The sequence below is a fragment of the Euphorbia lathyris genome, chromosome 2 (assembly GCF_963576675.1).
Source record: "Euphorbia lathyris chromosome 2, ddEupLath1.1, whole genome shotgun sequence".
In the NCBI taxonomy this organism is placed as follows: domain Eukaryota; kingdom Viridiplantae; phylum Streptophyta; class Magnoliopsida; order Malpighiales; family Euphorbiaceae; genus Euphorbia; species Euphorbia lathyris.
This window is the reverse complement of record NC_088911.1, coordinates 114,071,843-114,086,709: the sequence shown is the minus strand read 5'-3', so window position 1 is coordinate 114,086,709 and position 14,867 is coordinate 114,071,843. Positions and strand designations below refer to the sequence as shown.

General features: G+C 33.7%; 2 protein-coding genes across 5 annotated transcripts; both read left to right on the top strand.

Annotated features, from left to right (window-relative positions):
* The first annotated feature begins 940 nt into the window (after positions 1-940).
* LOC136219546 (histone-lysine N-methyltransferase ASHH3-like) lies at positions 941-7,120 on the top strand. Of its 4 annotated transcripts, none has more exons than XM_066006981.1 (14): positions 941-1,071; positions 1,318-1,393; positions 2,286-2,415; positions 2,646-2,760; positions 4,820-4,919; positions 5,403-5,481; positions 5,578-5,749; positions 5,849-5,929; positions 6,075-6,249; positions 6,359-6,386; positions 6,484-6,571; positions 6,664-6,712; positions 6,796-6,878; positions 6,968-7,120. In XM_066006981.1, exons 2-13 carry the CDS (start codon positions 1,370-1,372, stop codon positions 6,865-6,867), a joined length of 1,113 nt encoding a protein of 370 aa, XP_065863053.1. In that variant the 5' UTR covers positions 941-1,071; positions 1,318-1,369; the 3' UTR covers positions 6,868-6,878; positions 6,968-7,120. The 4 variants fall into 4 exon arrangements, with proteins under 4 accessions (XP_065863053.1, XP_065863056.1, XP_065863054.1 ...); XM_066006984.1 differs by having other exon boundaries at positions 956-1,071; positions 6,971-7,120; XM_066006982.1 differs by having other exon boundaries at positions 985-1,071; positions 1,318-1,460; positions 6,971-7,120.
* A 3,176-nt stretch (positions 7,121-10,296) lies between these two features.
* On the top strand, positions 10,297-14,852 carry LOC136219545 (methylenetetrahydrofolate reductase (NADH) 2-like). Its single transcript, XM_066006979.1, has 11 exons — positions 10,297-10,822; positions 10,909-10,969; positions 11,060-11,142; positions 11,232-11,405; positions 12,120-12,293; positions 12,394-12,494; positions 12,609-12,720; positions 13,624-13,704; positions 13,802-13,979; positions 14,095-14,429; positions 14,527-14,852. Exons 1-11 carry the CDS (start codon positions 10,388-10,390, stop codon positions 14,608-14,610), a joined length of 1,818 nt encoding a protein of 605 aa, XP_065863051.1. The 5' UTR covers positions 10,297-10,387; the 3' UTR covers positions 14,611-14,852.
* Positions 14,853-14,867: the final 15 nt, after the last annotated feature.

Here is a 14,867-nt window from a genome sequence, read left to right as displayed (position 1 = left end):
AATACAATCATGAATAATCTTGAAAAGGTAAGAGTAAACCGAGACAAAATTTTATTGCTTGTATCACTTATAAGCAATCCGGTTCATTCTTATTTTATTTTATTTTTTTATAAACATTCATTCTTAATTATTATACATATATTACTTCAAAAAGAAATATTATACATATATTTTTTTTGTTAATATATTATACATATATTTTGAAATTACCATAAATAATGTAGAGTTGAATTAAAAGAAAGAAATTTCAAGAAAAAACCGCCCAACTCTTTTCTCCTAGTTTCTTCTCATTTCCGTCCCCTCTTTTCTCAAAACTTCATCATCTATCAAATACACAACTTTTCTTATTTTGTGAATCTACTTTGAAGAGGAAGAGGGAAGTTTGTCTTCATTCTTCTTCCTTCCACAGGTTAGATTTGCTGTGTTTTTTATTGTTTTTTTTCTGTCTGTGCTTATATACTTCATCTAATCTCTTTATTCGTCTGAATTGTATCGGTTCTCCATTATTCTTTCGCTTATACCTTTTTCGAATTTAACACGAGCGGAAATGGTTTATCTTGTTCGTAGATCAATGTATCTACGTGGTTGCAACAAAAGAAATGATTCACATCCGAATATTCAGATCGGCTTAAATGATGATGACTGGTCTGCAGATGCTTTTCTATGGATTTGGAATTACGAGAAGTATATATTTTCTTGTTCTTTTATGTTTTTAATACCTTTTATGGTTATTTTTGCTTTTTGTAATCGTTTTAATGCCTTTATAATTCTTGTAAGGTTTCATTCCTTGTGTTTTTCTTATTGTACTTGCTTGTTCATATATTAAAAATATAAGCGTTTCTATCAAAAAAAAATAAAAAAAAAAAATAAAAAAAAAAAATAAAAAAAAAGCAAAGGTGTCGATACGTGAGGAAATCAATCCCCCCTTGTTTGCATCCAATCCAATCCACTCATCTCTATCTCTCTCCCATTTTTTCAAGAGAAACTCAAACGCAGTTTCCCTCCTCCTCTCTCTCTCTCTAACCTCTCAAGATCTGCTCGTTCTCTCTCTACTCTCTTCTATTTGCTCCGGTGATTTTCTACTCTCCACTCTTCTTCTTCATCTTCTTCTTACTCTTTCATTTCCTTCTTCCATCTTCTTTTATTCTGTATAAATTTTAGCAGCTTCTTTCTCTCTAGGTTTTTATTTATGTTTCTTCAACTTCTGGAATTTCCCATTTCTAATTAGATTAACAGTTGTTGTTCTTGAAATTGGTACATTTTCTTCTCATTTCACTTCTAATCTTCATGTTCAATCTCTTCTTTCAACTCCTCTAGTGGGCATACCGCAGAACTTCTGGAATGGCTATGTTATTTCGATGCTGACTTCATGCCAAATTTGGACGTGGTTTGGGTAATTTACTTTACAATTCATATTATTCGTTGTTGTGCTGCTTGTGGCCATGCCTTCAAAGAAAAAGGTTATTTCAAATTACTGATAAAACTTCTCTTCTCTATGTCTTCGTTTCTCTGTAAAGTTAGTTTAGTTCTATTTTTTATTTTAAAAGAAGAAGAAAGAAAGAAGAAATAAGTGATTTTAATTTAGTTGACAATTTACTATCTCGTCTATAAATTGTCAGTTTATGAGTATGTAGTTTTCAGTAGCTCGATCTAAGTAGTAATACTCTATACATTTTGGTTTCCATCCAAGAAAATTAGTTGCAAAGGGTGAAATTGTTGTTAATTGACTTCTTTATAGAGACGTGGTCTGTGCGAAGTATGTCAATGGCATTCCCGTTGGTTGGTTTCTTCTCCTGTTTTCTTTTTCCTTGTTTCTAATTGCTTCTGGCAATGTTTGATTTTGCTTTTACCAGTTACCTTTTACCCTCCTTTTCATTTCCTTGGTTCATACTAGGATCTGTAGCAAATTATCCTTTCTTATACTTCTTGTTAGTGTCTTTTTCTTGATTTGTGAGATTTTTGTTGGTAAATTCAAGTTGGTTCTTCTAGGGTTTTTGCCTCTTTAATTTCTCATATTTATTGCTGATGTAGGAAAGGAAGTTCTCCCTGCATATTCTATTATATGCTTAAAATATCTAAAGAAAGATTTGGATTTTTTTCCACTCCCAATTGTGCCTTTTACCTAAAATGGTGACGGTGTTAATTGGTAGTAACCTTCTAAGTCAAATTATAATAATTTTAAATCTGTCATTGTGTTATGTTCAATCCTTATCAAGCTATCATGTTTTTATAAAACAAATAGAAGCTTGTGATTGAGATGTTCTTGGCATTTCTTTCTTCATCAGAATTCTGACGTGGACCAAATAAAAAATGCTTTCAACAAGTTGCTCAATCAGATAGGGGACCCGGTTGAGTTTGAACTTCCAGAGTGGGCTAATAAATGGAAGCCTGCACAATACACCTTCATAAAGCGCAGTATCCTTTTCGTATGAGTTTATTTTTGCAATTTCATTGTGAAATATATTGATCTCATTTATCAGCTTCACATGTGTTTCTGTGAATACTTTATTGGAGTATACCTTTGACTTTCAGTACTTTATTGGAGCATTTTATTTTCAGTTCAGAATATTTTTTTCTGGTCTTATTTTCCTATGACCTTTACAATATATTCTTCACTATCTGTTTGTTGATATTAACAAGTTCAGATATATATATGACCAAGAAAATTAAACGGCGACTTGAGGATGATGGCATATTTTGTTCCTGCAGTGAATCACCAGGTTCTTCTGGTGTATGTGGTGGTAGAGATTGCCATTGTGGGTAAGATTGCTCTTGTTCTATTATTGTTCTTCTAAGCTATAGAGTTCTCACTTATGTTTTTGTGTATCATATCTTTGATCTGATGATATTGGATATGCATGTTTTTTCAACTCTTCTATGATCAATCCAGGGCCGATCCTGAGATTTTAGAGGCCCTGGACGAATTACAAAATGGGGCCCTAATAAATAAGTTGAAATAAAAAAAAATAAGTAGAAAAGTAAATCGTATAAAAGAAGATTATTAAAAATGACACTTTTTCTTGTTACATTTAACAAATATCTAATAAAAGCATTTTATATTGCTTTAAGTACCCAATGTCTTATACAAAATGATGTCTATGAGCATTTCTATATGCAAATTTCTTAAATTTAATAAATTATGAAATAGTTCTAATAGATTTTATGCTCTTTACAACACAAAGCATGATAACAGAAAAATGAAAAACCACATTTGAAAATCACATCATTTAACGAGCTTTAGCGCATAAGTTCTTGAAATTGGAAGATTTTGATACGTTTTTCCAAATTGCTTTGAAGACCGAGTAAATTAGAATCCGATAGAGTTTCTCAGAGACAACAAAAAAGGCTATTAGTAATTGGAAGTTTCACAATGAGGTGATTAGAAAACAAAATTGACTAGTTTCAAAAAAAAAAAGAAAATAAAATTGATTGTACAGCTGATGAATTGAAGATGAACTGAGGATGTAAGATAATATTACTGTTTAATATTCTTTGGTATTGGAATGTGATTAAAAAAGGGAGAGATAAATTATAAATTTTTGTTGGGATTGATAGGTGGGAAAGATAATTATAGAAATACTTTGAGATAAATTAGGGAATTGATGCCCAAAGTTTTTATTAGGAAATTTGGAAAGAATCCGAGATAAATAAGGGAATTTAGAAAAGCTATTTAATAACTGATGCCAACGTTTTTAAATGTATACTTTTTTTAATTTAATTTTTGATGCCAACATTTTTTTATTTGGAAAGACTAATTTGGAAAGAATCTAATGCCAACATTTTTAATCAACTATAATTATTTTTTTTGAATTTAATCAAGTATAATTTAATAGGTACTAATACATTACTATAATTGGGGCCTCTCTCATCCTTCCTTAGGCCCTGGGCAGGCGCCCCTCCTGCCCAGGCTCAGGGACGGGCCTGGATCAATCAATACTTTGGCTTGTCTTGTGTACATTCTATTAGTCTTTTTCATTTCCACTGTTGCAAAGAATTATGATCCTTGAGCCCTTTTACCTGTCATTTCCTTATCTAACATCTATTTTATATATATATATATATATATATATATATATATATATATATATATATTATGGACAGCAAGAGAGAGATAAACACATAGGTCTTTATTTTCATGATTTTCCACATTCATTAACTAGCAAGTCTATCTGGTGGACGACTAATTAGTCTGCTAGTTTATCATTTTCTTTCCATTTCTACTGTTCGGAGGTCCAAACTAATTATTCTATCCTTGCATAATCAATTCTTTTGAGACAGAGTTAACACATTGGTGCTTTCTTTTGTTTCAATAATCTTCTAATTTGGAAATGCCATTTTGTGTTTGTACTTCATGCATATTGCATCTTTGTTCCAATGGATTGCCCTTTTATATTACTTTATAGATGTCTTATTGTGTGTGGTGTGTTCATGCTTGTCAGTCAGATATGTGGATCGTTATGTTTACAAATGTATGTACATCTATGTCTGGCCAGATACTCAAACTCAGGATGAAGTGTTTTTTGTACGATCATAGGCTTTAAAACTGAAATATTTCTAGTTTGAAAATTTATGTGATCAAATATATCAGCTTCTGCCCATATCTAAAGCTTATAGTAGTTTTGGGCAGAGGGTATGTCTTATGATGATGACAGTTCTTGTTGATAAGCCCAAAATTCTTACATATTATATTAGCTATCTATTGCAAGCAACTTAAACTTAACTGTAAACAAGAAGCATCAACGAAATCATTTCCGATGTCATTTGTGACTTCTTTTGTAGAACTTAAATTTTTGTGTTCTAATTGTTAAAATACTGCCAGGATGCTACTGTCTAGTTGCTCTTCTGGTTGCAAATGCGGGCCTTCATGCCGTAACAAACCGTTCCAACACCGTCCTATGAAGAAAATGAAATTAGTGCAGGTATATGACATATCTTTCGCACATAAAAAGCATAAGCAACATTTTTTTTATAGTAGTTATTGGGCAAGATGTGGAGAAATAAATCATGTTAGTCATGAAAAATGTGAAGAGGATTGAAGTGATGCTCTGCATCAGGAGTAATAAACTATAGTGGCAATAATATGCTTATTACCAAACAATGAGAATTAAAACATTGTAAAATTGTTTTTATGTCTTTCTCTGACAAGTATCAATAAAATGCTTCTCTCTCACTCACAAAAGTGTGCGCTTACACAAACATAGACATGCAAAATCACATTCTTTTTGCCTTGTGGGCAGAGTATGTATTTTATTTCTTTCAAGTGATTTTTCCAAAAATATTTGCTTTCAATTCTAATATGTACGGTCTAATGCTTTCATTTTGTGATATACTGTTTGATTTGCACAAATTTTTATTTTGCATTGTATACTCAAAGTAAAAGTTAAATAAGGTGTTGCTTGTAGACTGAGAAATGTGGAGCTGGGATTGTAGCAGATGAAGATATTGCGCGTGGTGAGTTTGTGATAGAGTATGTTGGAGAAGGTAAGTTTTTTAAACATTTTATTGTTACCTATTTTGGAATTATAATTTAAACATTTTGTTCCTTATCATTTAATTATTAAATATTTGTTGATGCAGTTATAGATGATAAGACCTGTGAGGAAAGGCTTTGGAATATGAAGCACCGTGGAGAAAAGAATTTTTACTTGTGTGAAATAAATAGAGATATGGTAATTGATGCAACATACAAGGGAAACAAGTCTAGATACATAAACCACAGCTGTTGTCCTAATACCGAGATGCAGAAATGGTTTCATGCTGACCTTATTCTTAATCTCAATTTTAGTCGTAAAAGGGATAGTCTTACCTGTTTACTTACTGCAATTTTTCCCCTTTTTATTCCTTAAAGGATAATTGATGGTGAGACAAGAATTGGTATTTTTGCAAGTCGTGACATAACAAAGGGCGAGCATCTGACCTATGATTATCAGTATGAGTACTTGCATCAGCTTTATTACTTTATTGAGTTTATGGTTCTATGCTTGCTTTTGTAGTGTGCACATTCAAATTTGTCTACTGCATATCTTTCTTGTTTCAGATATGGTTTTCCTAGTCCAAACTAATAAATTTAGCAGGTTTGTTCAATTTGGTGCAGATCAAGACTGCCATTGCGGTGCCAGTGGTTGCAGGAGAAAATTAGGGGTTAAACCCGGCAAGCCTAAGGTGTCTTCAGATGCTGCACTAAAACTAGTGGCATGCCAGATGGCAGGGCCCTCTCCCAAACTGAAAGCAATTTTATCTGGAAAAGATGTATGTAAAGGAGAATATATATGCATGATTATTTATTACAACTTGTGCTTTTTCATGTGTAAACATTTAAATTAAGCTAAGACTGATTTTGAAATTTACTTTTGTAAAGGTTCATCAAAATGGAGGGTTCCACGTAGGTAAGCAGAAGTGCCCTATGTTATTTACATGTATTGCCTATTTGATTGTTGAGGACAACAGTTTCTTATTTGTTTCACTTTTTTCCATATGTTTCAGGTTCTTCACAACATGTTAGTATGAATGGACATACATACTCTAACTGCATAGGAGAAGTGATTAGACTAAGTCGTTCACAAAACGAGAGGTATAGTTTTGAATGCAAATTTATTCCGAAATCCAATCATATTCCATGTCGTGATTATTTATTTATTTATTCTGAATACTTAATTATTCCAGATCATTTGGGATAATTAAACGATTTGACGACCATACAAGAAAGCACGCGGTAAGAGCAGTCTCGTCTCTGTTATTGTGAATTTGTGATGAGAATGATCATCTGATCCCATCTATACTGGCATTTGATTTCAGATAATGTTTGAAGATGGTGTTACTGAATTTCTAGACCTGTCAAAAGAAGACTGGGAGTTGTTAACTAACTAATTTAGGTCCAGGTAAATGATTCATGAACTCTGTTCCATCTTTTAGTTGGTAGGATCAGAGCTCTCTCTTTGAATCTAAAGTTTTGTGTTGTGATGTTTAGCAGGTGACACTATGATTGACAAATTTTAGGGGAGAGAAAGTAATGTTGTATCAAGTGTACAATTGTTTGTAGGTCACATAAAACAATGTTTATTGTGCAAGACATGTATGTTATATACATTTTTTTTGTGTTGATAAAATAAGGAATTATGTAGTTGTAGTGATGATAAAAGTAAGTTTTATATTTGTGCCAAACCAATCAGGGAAGGAAAAGACTTAAGAAGTGGGTGTACGAGGAATCGGCGAGGAGATGTAATGGGGTTGGTAAACTACCCACCCACCCACCCCCATTTTATGTTACTTGAATTTTTCAATTAATTTAATGTCGTAGAATTATTTTAATCTTTTAATAACCTTTTTTTTTTAACTAAAATAAGTCTTATTTTGTAAAAAATAAAGGATAGAAGACGTCTTATCATATTATATGTGGATTAATAAGGTGTTCTACTCCTCAACAATAAGATTTTATTCCTCAACTATGTACATTTATATTTGCTTTAAATGCCATGATTTTCGAAATCATATATACAGTTGTTATAACTATAGTACATTGTCCATAAAAAGATACTTATAACTGAAATTCAATTAACTGAACTAAATGCTACTTAACTTAACTATATCAAATAATTATAATTATAATAAATTATATATATAATGATATATTTTATATATAAATAATTATAATTATAATAAAAAATGATAAATTATATATAAAAAATGATAAATTATATATAAGTAATTATAATTATAATAATAATGATGAATTATATATAAATTATAATAAATAATAATACATTGTATATAAATAATGGTGTTCGCTATAGTTACTTTGTTTTTTATAAAGTACCGTTACTTGGTGTGGTTTTCACCATTGGATTAATTTTATGCTCTATCATCCAATGGTGAAAACCACACCAAGTAACCGTACTTTGTAAAAAACAAAGTAACCATAGCGGGCACCTATAAATAATTACAATTATAATAAATAATGATGAATTATATATAAATAATACTAAATTATAATAAATAATAATACAATATATATAAATAATTATAATTATAATAAATAATGATGAATTATATATAAATGACACTAAATTATAAAGTATATATAAATCATTATAATTATAATAAATAATAATAATGATTGAAATTAATTTAACTGAACTGAATGCTGCTGAACTGAACTGAACTGAACTTACTTATACTGAATTAAGTAAAAAAGAACAGGACCTTAATATCCTTCCTTTATTGACTATTGGAGTGCGGTCATTAGTCCTTGGTCCCTCCCCGATCCTTTTTCTATCTTATTTCAGACACTTAAAGGGTCCTAGTAAGCTAAACTCATATTGTATCACATCAAATTGGTGCGGTGGGGATGTACCGAACGATCGACGATATGACTCAGTTGAATAACTTTGCGATCCTTGCATCATCCAACATCCTTTAAACGCCAACTCAACTACTCAAGCCCTCGTGGACGCAAATGATAACCTGCTAGAACCTGAGTTTGACCAACGAATGAAGGCACGTCTAGGCTCTTTGGATCCAGAATAGAAGAAGCTCATTGGCGAAGTCATTAAGGGCTTGATTGGATGAAGGGTATGGAAGGGTTAATAAAGGAAGGGTAGAGAAGGATAGGGAAAGGTAGAGAAAGGTAAGGAAATGGAAGGAAGGGGAAGGAAGGGTAATTTCTAACCCTTCCAAACCCACCAAATTGGAGGGTTCAAAATTGGATGCAATTTGTTAAAAAGAAACCCTTCAAAACCCCTCCAAACCCTTACCCTCCTAATTTTTTTGTGTTCCAAACATGGGTTTGTAGAAACCCTTACTAACCCCTCCTCCTCCCAAACAAGGGTTTCTATCAACCCTTACTAACCCTTCCCTTACCAACCCCTCTAAACCCTCCATCCAATCAAGCCCGTAAGCAACTTATTCAAAACACGAGTTTTGTCCAAGAGTTCATGAACATTCTCCGAATCGAACATGCAACAAAGATGACAATTGTTAGAGCGAACTAAAGGAGGCAAGGAAAGCTAACAAACGCCCCGACAAACAGGACTCAGATGCTTGCTCTATCGGACACCACATCGTTTGAACTAGCCCATGAAAGAGAGATTTGTCCTTAGATTCCCAAAGAGGATGGAATAAAGGGTAGATCCATAAGGTGAGAATCTAGCCCCTATCATCAAAGATATCATCATTCCAAAATACCACCTCATAAGCATCGTCGTTACTCCAACGAATCCAGATCTCCTAAACATAAAAAGATTGTCTGAACTCCACTTAATCTTACTACGAAGGTCAAAGGACCGGAAATGGTGAAGCTCCTTTTAAGGAGGAAATGTACAACTTTATTTGTAAGGAGCTCTAGAACGCCACCATTGAATCCATGATTCTCGAAGTAATAATGGATACCATCTCACCAATTGTGCAGATATTTTGAATAGACCCATGGCTAAGGGATTCAAATATACCTTGATTAAAGAGTATAATGGGTTGACAAATCCCACTATATCCACATGAAAAAAATCTGCAAAACTTTAAGGACTACGACAACCACATATGCTCTCATGTCTAGGATCTTTCCTACCACACTTAAGAATGCCGTATCTTATTGGTATTAATAACTCTTGCCCGAATCCAACCGGAATTTCAATCAAATAGCAAACGGGTTTGATGAATACTTCATTACAATGCAAACACATATATAGGGTTTAAATATGGGTTGACGAGCGGCCACTCGAATGTTCCAGATCCAGATGTTTGACATTCGATTGAAAGCTAATACATGTTTGTTGCAAATCCACAACAATCAAGATTTGGACAAAAGTCGATATTAGCTGTTAAAGGATATGAGCTCATAAAAGATGCATGTAAAGAATACTAGTGTAAATACACGTAGAAAGTTCTTATTGAGGAATACGATTCCCTAATAGAAAGACGACACTTTAAATCTCTAATAGGGACCACAACAACTAATAAATATAGAGTTTAAGAAAATCGTTTAAATATGCTTAAAATGCTAGCCTAAGAGTGTTTAGGCCAAGAAGAGGACAAAGTTCATTTGAGATTTGAGAAAAATTATGTTATTATCACTTAAAAATTGTTGAGAGTAAATTTCATCTTTAATTTTTTTTTTTTTTCAAATTTGGAACTTTTCGTTTTTTATCTTTATAATAATAAAAAAGAGTTGAAATTGATGAAAAAGCCGAGTAGATACAAATAAATAAAAGCGTAAGGAGTTGAATTCCTCGGGCAAGGAATCGTGGTTGTTGGTGAGGCTCACCAACTTGTTGGTTCCCAAATCTCTGTATATATATACTTTTAAAGAACACTAGAGATTCGCATTTGCGGTTCATACTGAAATCAGTATACCAAGGCTCCGCTTATCTTGTCGGTGCCATTTTCCCTTTCCAAAATGAAGGTCATAGACAAGATCAATGCAGCTTCAGGACTAGCTGCCTCTCATGCCAATGGAGGAGGAGCCTCCGATAAGGTCTCTTTCTCCTTCGAATTCTTCCCTCCTAAGACTGACGATGGAGTCGAAAATCTCTTCGAGAGAATGGATCGAATGGTTGTTCACAATCCCACATTCTGTGATATCACTTGGGGTGCCGGTGGCTCCACCGCAGATCTCACTCTTGACATCGCTAAAAGGATGCAAAATATCATCTGTGTCGAGACTATGATGCATCTTACCTGCACTAACATGCCTGTTGAGAAGATCGACCATGCTCTTCAAACTATCAAATCTAATGGAATTCAGAATGTTCTTGCCCTTCGTGGTGATCCTCCCCATGGACAGGATAAGTTTGTTCAGGTTCAAGGCGGATTTTCTTGTGCTCTTGATCTGGTAATTCAATTCTTCATTTCGATTTGGCTTTTCTGATTTCGATTTCAATTTTGGTTATTAATTGAATAGAATATATATCCCTATAGGTCAAACATATCAGATCTCAATATGGTGACTATTTTGGCATTACTGTTGCTGGCTATCCAGGTGATTTAGCTACTGCCTTTTGGTTCTTACCGAGCTTAAACTAACGTACAAATAATTATTCTCTTACTGAATTGTTATCTTTTTTCTCAGAGGCACATCCGGATGCAATCGAAAGCGATGGGTTGGCCACACCGGAGAATTACCAGAAAGATCTCGAGTATTTGAAGCAAAAGGTACAGTGTTACTTTATATTTTGGAAATTTAACACTTTTTAGAGGTGTTTGAGTTTGCACTTGTGTTGATGGTTGTGTTCATTTCACAGGTTGATGCTGGAGCTGATCTAATTGTCACACAACTATTCTATGATACTGATATTTTTCTTAAATTCGTGAATGACTGTCGTCAAATTGGAATTACTTGTCCCATCGTACCTGGAATCATGCCCATTAATAACTACAAGGGTTTCATAAGAATGACTGGCTTTTGCAAAACAAAGGTATGCTTCCCTCCAAGCTGGTTATTTGTTTCACTAATCTCAGGTGTATTAATCAGTTGTCTATTTTCTTTTGTTATTGTTTTTGGCAGCTGAAGAAACATTATTAGATTCATAGTTATAATTTGTGTCACATCTGTTTATATATTGTCAATTAGAACTTTTTTTCCTCCAAACCATGGACTTTACATGGTAACTTATGCATGAAATGAGGTCATATATATATTCCTTTTTCTGGGTTAGAATCTTCGTAGTAGAATTCACAATTAAAATCTTTTTCTTTTTTTTAATTGTGAATTCTACTACGAAGATTCTAACCCAGAAAAAGGGCCAGAACATAGTTTTTCATATTTGCAAATATTGTTTCTTACTGCATGGCAAAGTTTTTGCTGCATATCTGCTGTTAAAATTCTGGTTTTAAGTTATTCATGTTTGAATTTTGTGAAATTTTTATTCCATTTCTGCTACTAGGTTAAGCTCATTACTTCTTTTCTTTCTTTGTATTTATTGTAAATTTCTTTTAGACATGATATTTCTTTGCGTTATGGAAAAACATGTTCTACTTCATTTTAACTGCTTGTGATTCCTTTGCCTCTAGGATCAAATATTGGTTGATTTATGGAGAAATTGTTGCTTTTGAAATTAATTTCCAAAGTTTTGAGTATAAACATTTATGTGATGTAACCATTAACATATACATATACTTTCATGTTTTAGATACCAGATGAGGTTACTGCTGCATTGGAGCCAATCAAGGACAATGAAGAAGCTGTCAGAGCCTATGGAATTCACCTTGGAACAGAAATGTGCAAGAAGGTTATAGCTCATGGAATTAAGGCAGTGCATCTTTACACCCTAAACATGGAGAAGTCAGCTTTGGCTATATTAATGGTTAATCTCTCACATCCACTTACTTTCTTCTAGTTGATAATGTTCATAGAATACCTTATTAGACCTGTAATCATATTTAACCAAGGACTTCCATTGGCAGAATCTTGGTTTGATTGAGGAGTCAAAGGTCAGAAGGTCGTTACCATGGCGACCCCCAGCAAATATCTTCCGAGTTAAGGAAGATGTTCGCCCAATTTTTTGGTATGTAATTCTCATGAAATACCATTTCTCAGATGGATTTGATACATAATAAAGCTATTATTCTATGAGAGCATAGATTTCAATAGATCTAACATTCCTATCAAATGATCATAGGGCTAATCGCCCCAAGAGCTACATCACCAGAACCTTGGGCTGGGAGCAGTACCCACATGGCCGATGGGGTGATTCCTGTAATCCATCCTATGGTGCTTTAACTGACCATCAGGTACACATGATCGTTAAATTTAACTCTGCTGTTTGGAATATTTCTAAATTTATAGTTTCAGCATCTTGTTTTCTGGCTGTTGCAACTCTCTATTTGGGCTTTTTCTCATAACGACTTATAATCACATCTCTATCTCGCAAATCATTACAGATGGAAAAATGGGAGAGCAAAATATAGCAATGTGCTCGAGTCATCTTGACATTTTAGTTCATCCTCGTCTTCATCATCTTTTTAGTGAAACCCTTTGAAGTTTAACAGGGTCAATGATGCTGTATAGAATTTTAAATGCTTAATAGCCCTAATTATCTATCCCACCTCCCCTTTTTCCTCAATAAAAAATTGGAGAGTTCCCGTCCTAGCATCTAAAATCAGAGATGTAAACTCTCCCTCTGAGCTCATCAGACTTACATTTCTTCTAAAGTGGCCCAAAAGGCAGAGGATGGGATTTTTTAATGACTCCAAACAAGCTTGTATACTTCTATTACTGATTTTTGTCAATTATTCCATATTCCCATGTCAGAACCGTAGCTTAAAATCAACCTTGGAAGGTGACCCTGGCTATGCATATGACTTTCTGAGGGAATTAATTGTATCAACCTGACAGTTCATGATTAACTCCTAATAGGATTAAGTAGTTAAATTCCATGCCTCTTTTGTGAAATTTTTTCTCTTAGTTTCTTAATTAAAAGAATCCCAAATTAAAGTGTCTTGTTTTTTTTTTTTTTAAATTAAATACTTTTTAAGATTTTGAATATAATTGGGACTTTTTAGTTCTTGAATTGTAACCTGAACCGTCCTTCAACGGTTCATTTTATGTTCCATTTTTTCTAAGCTTAAATCGGTGGTTCATGAACCATTGCCTGGCCTACAGTATATTAATGGGAGTCATCATTTTCTGTACAGTTCATGCGACCACGTGCACGTGATAAGAAACTTCACGATGAATGGGCTGTCCCCTTGAAAGGCGTCGAAGATATTTATGAGGTAGAATTCCCACCCAGTATCATTTGTCATCTTTCTGTTTTTATCCAACCAGATGTCACCATACATTCTTATGTCATTTGCCACATTCAAATATCAGAAATTTAGAACATACTGCACTGGGAAGTTGAAAAGCAGTCCATGGTCAGAATTAGATGGCCTTCAACTAGAGACAAAGATCATTAATAAACAGCTTGAGAAGATCAACTTGAAGGGATTCTTGACTATCAATAGTCAACCAGCAGTCAATGGGGAAAAATCTGACTCTCCATCTGTCGGTAAGTGATGAGCGTTTTTGGTGCTTGATTTTCCCCGTAATATATCCTAGCATCCTGGTTTGATTGGCATGATGACTACATCTCTCACTTATCAATATTGCTTAATATTGTGCAGGTTGGGGAGGGCCAGGGGGCTATGTTTATCAGAAAGCTTATCTAGAGTTTTTCTGCTCTGCTGAGAAGCTACATACTCTTGTTGAAAAGATCAATGCTTTCCCTCAATTTACATACATAGCTGTGAAGAGTGCAGGCAGTTTGCAGTCTAATGTTGGCCCGAATGACGTGAACGCAGTGACCTGGGGAGTCTTCCCTGCAAAGCAGATTATCCAGCCAACTGTTGTCGATCCCGTTAGCTTCAACGTGTGGAAGGACGAGGCATTTGAGATATGGTCTCGAGGATGGGCTTCTTTGTACCCAGAGGGTGATCCATCCAGAAAATTGATTGAAGAGGTATCCTCTCTCATTCTTAGTAGTTTCTTGAGCATATGTTGTCGAGTCATCTTCAAAGCGACGCATTAATCTCTTGTTACAATGTGAACTTATGCAGGTGCAGAACAGCTACTACTTGGTTAGCTTGGTAGATAATGATTATGTGAATGGTGATATTTTTGCTGTGTTTGCCAATTTGTGAGAGAAGCTGCTGCTGCCATAAGAGGCTGCACACATTCAAATGATGCTTTTAACCTATTTATAGCTTATTGTTGGAAGTGGTGTTTTTCAATTTTCAAATTTTATATGTAATAACACAATTCATTGGGATTTTGAAAACTTCCTACTGAACTGGAGCACATGTACTATTTATTTGGCATTCTTTATTAGTTGCAACGATTGTTATTGTAGCTATTAAGTTGAAATATTACACGTTTTATCTTATATTTATTTATTTTT

Excerpts from the sequence above, each read along its gene's own strand:
- LOC136219546 (XM_066006981.1), top strand. The coding sequence starts at position 1,370 with ATGCCAAATTTGGACGTGGTTTGG. Across the intron at positions 1,394-2,285 it reads CAAATTTGGACGTGGTTTGG|AATTCTGACGTGGACCAAAT; the intron begins GTAATTTACTTT and ends TTTCTTCATCAG. Across the intron at positions 6,572-6,663 it reads AGTCGTTCACAAAACGAGAG|ATCATTTGGGATAATTAAAC; the intron begins GTATAGTTTTGA and ends TAATTATTCCAG.
- LOC136219545 (XM_066006979.1), top strand. The coding sequence starts at position 10,388 with ATGAAGGTCATAGACAAGATCAATGCAGCTTCAGGACTAGCTGCCTCT. Across the intron at positions 12,495-12,608 it reads GATGTTCGCCCAATTTTTTG|GGCTAATCGCCCCAAGAGCT; the intron begins GTATGTAATTCT and ends AAATGATCATAG. Across the intron at positions 13,980-14,094 it reads ATCTGACTCTCCATCTGTCG|GTTGGGGAGGGCCAGGGGGC; the intron begins GTAAGTGATGAG and ends AATATTGTGCAG.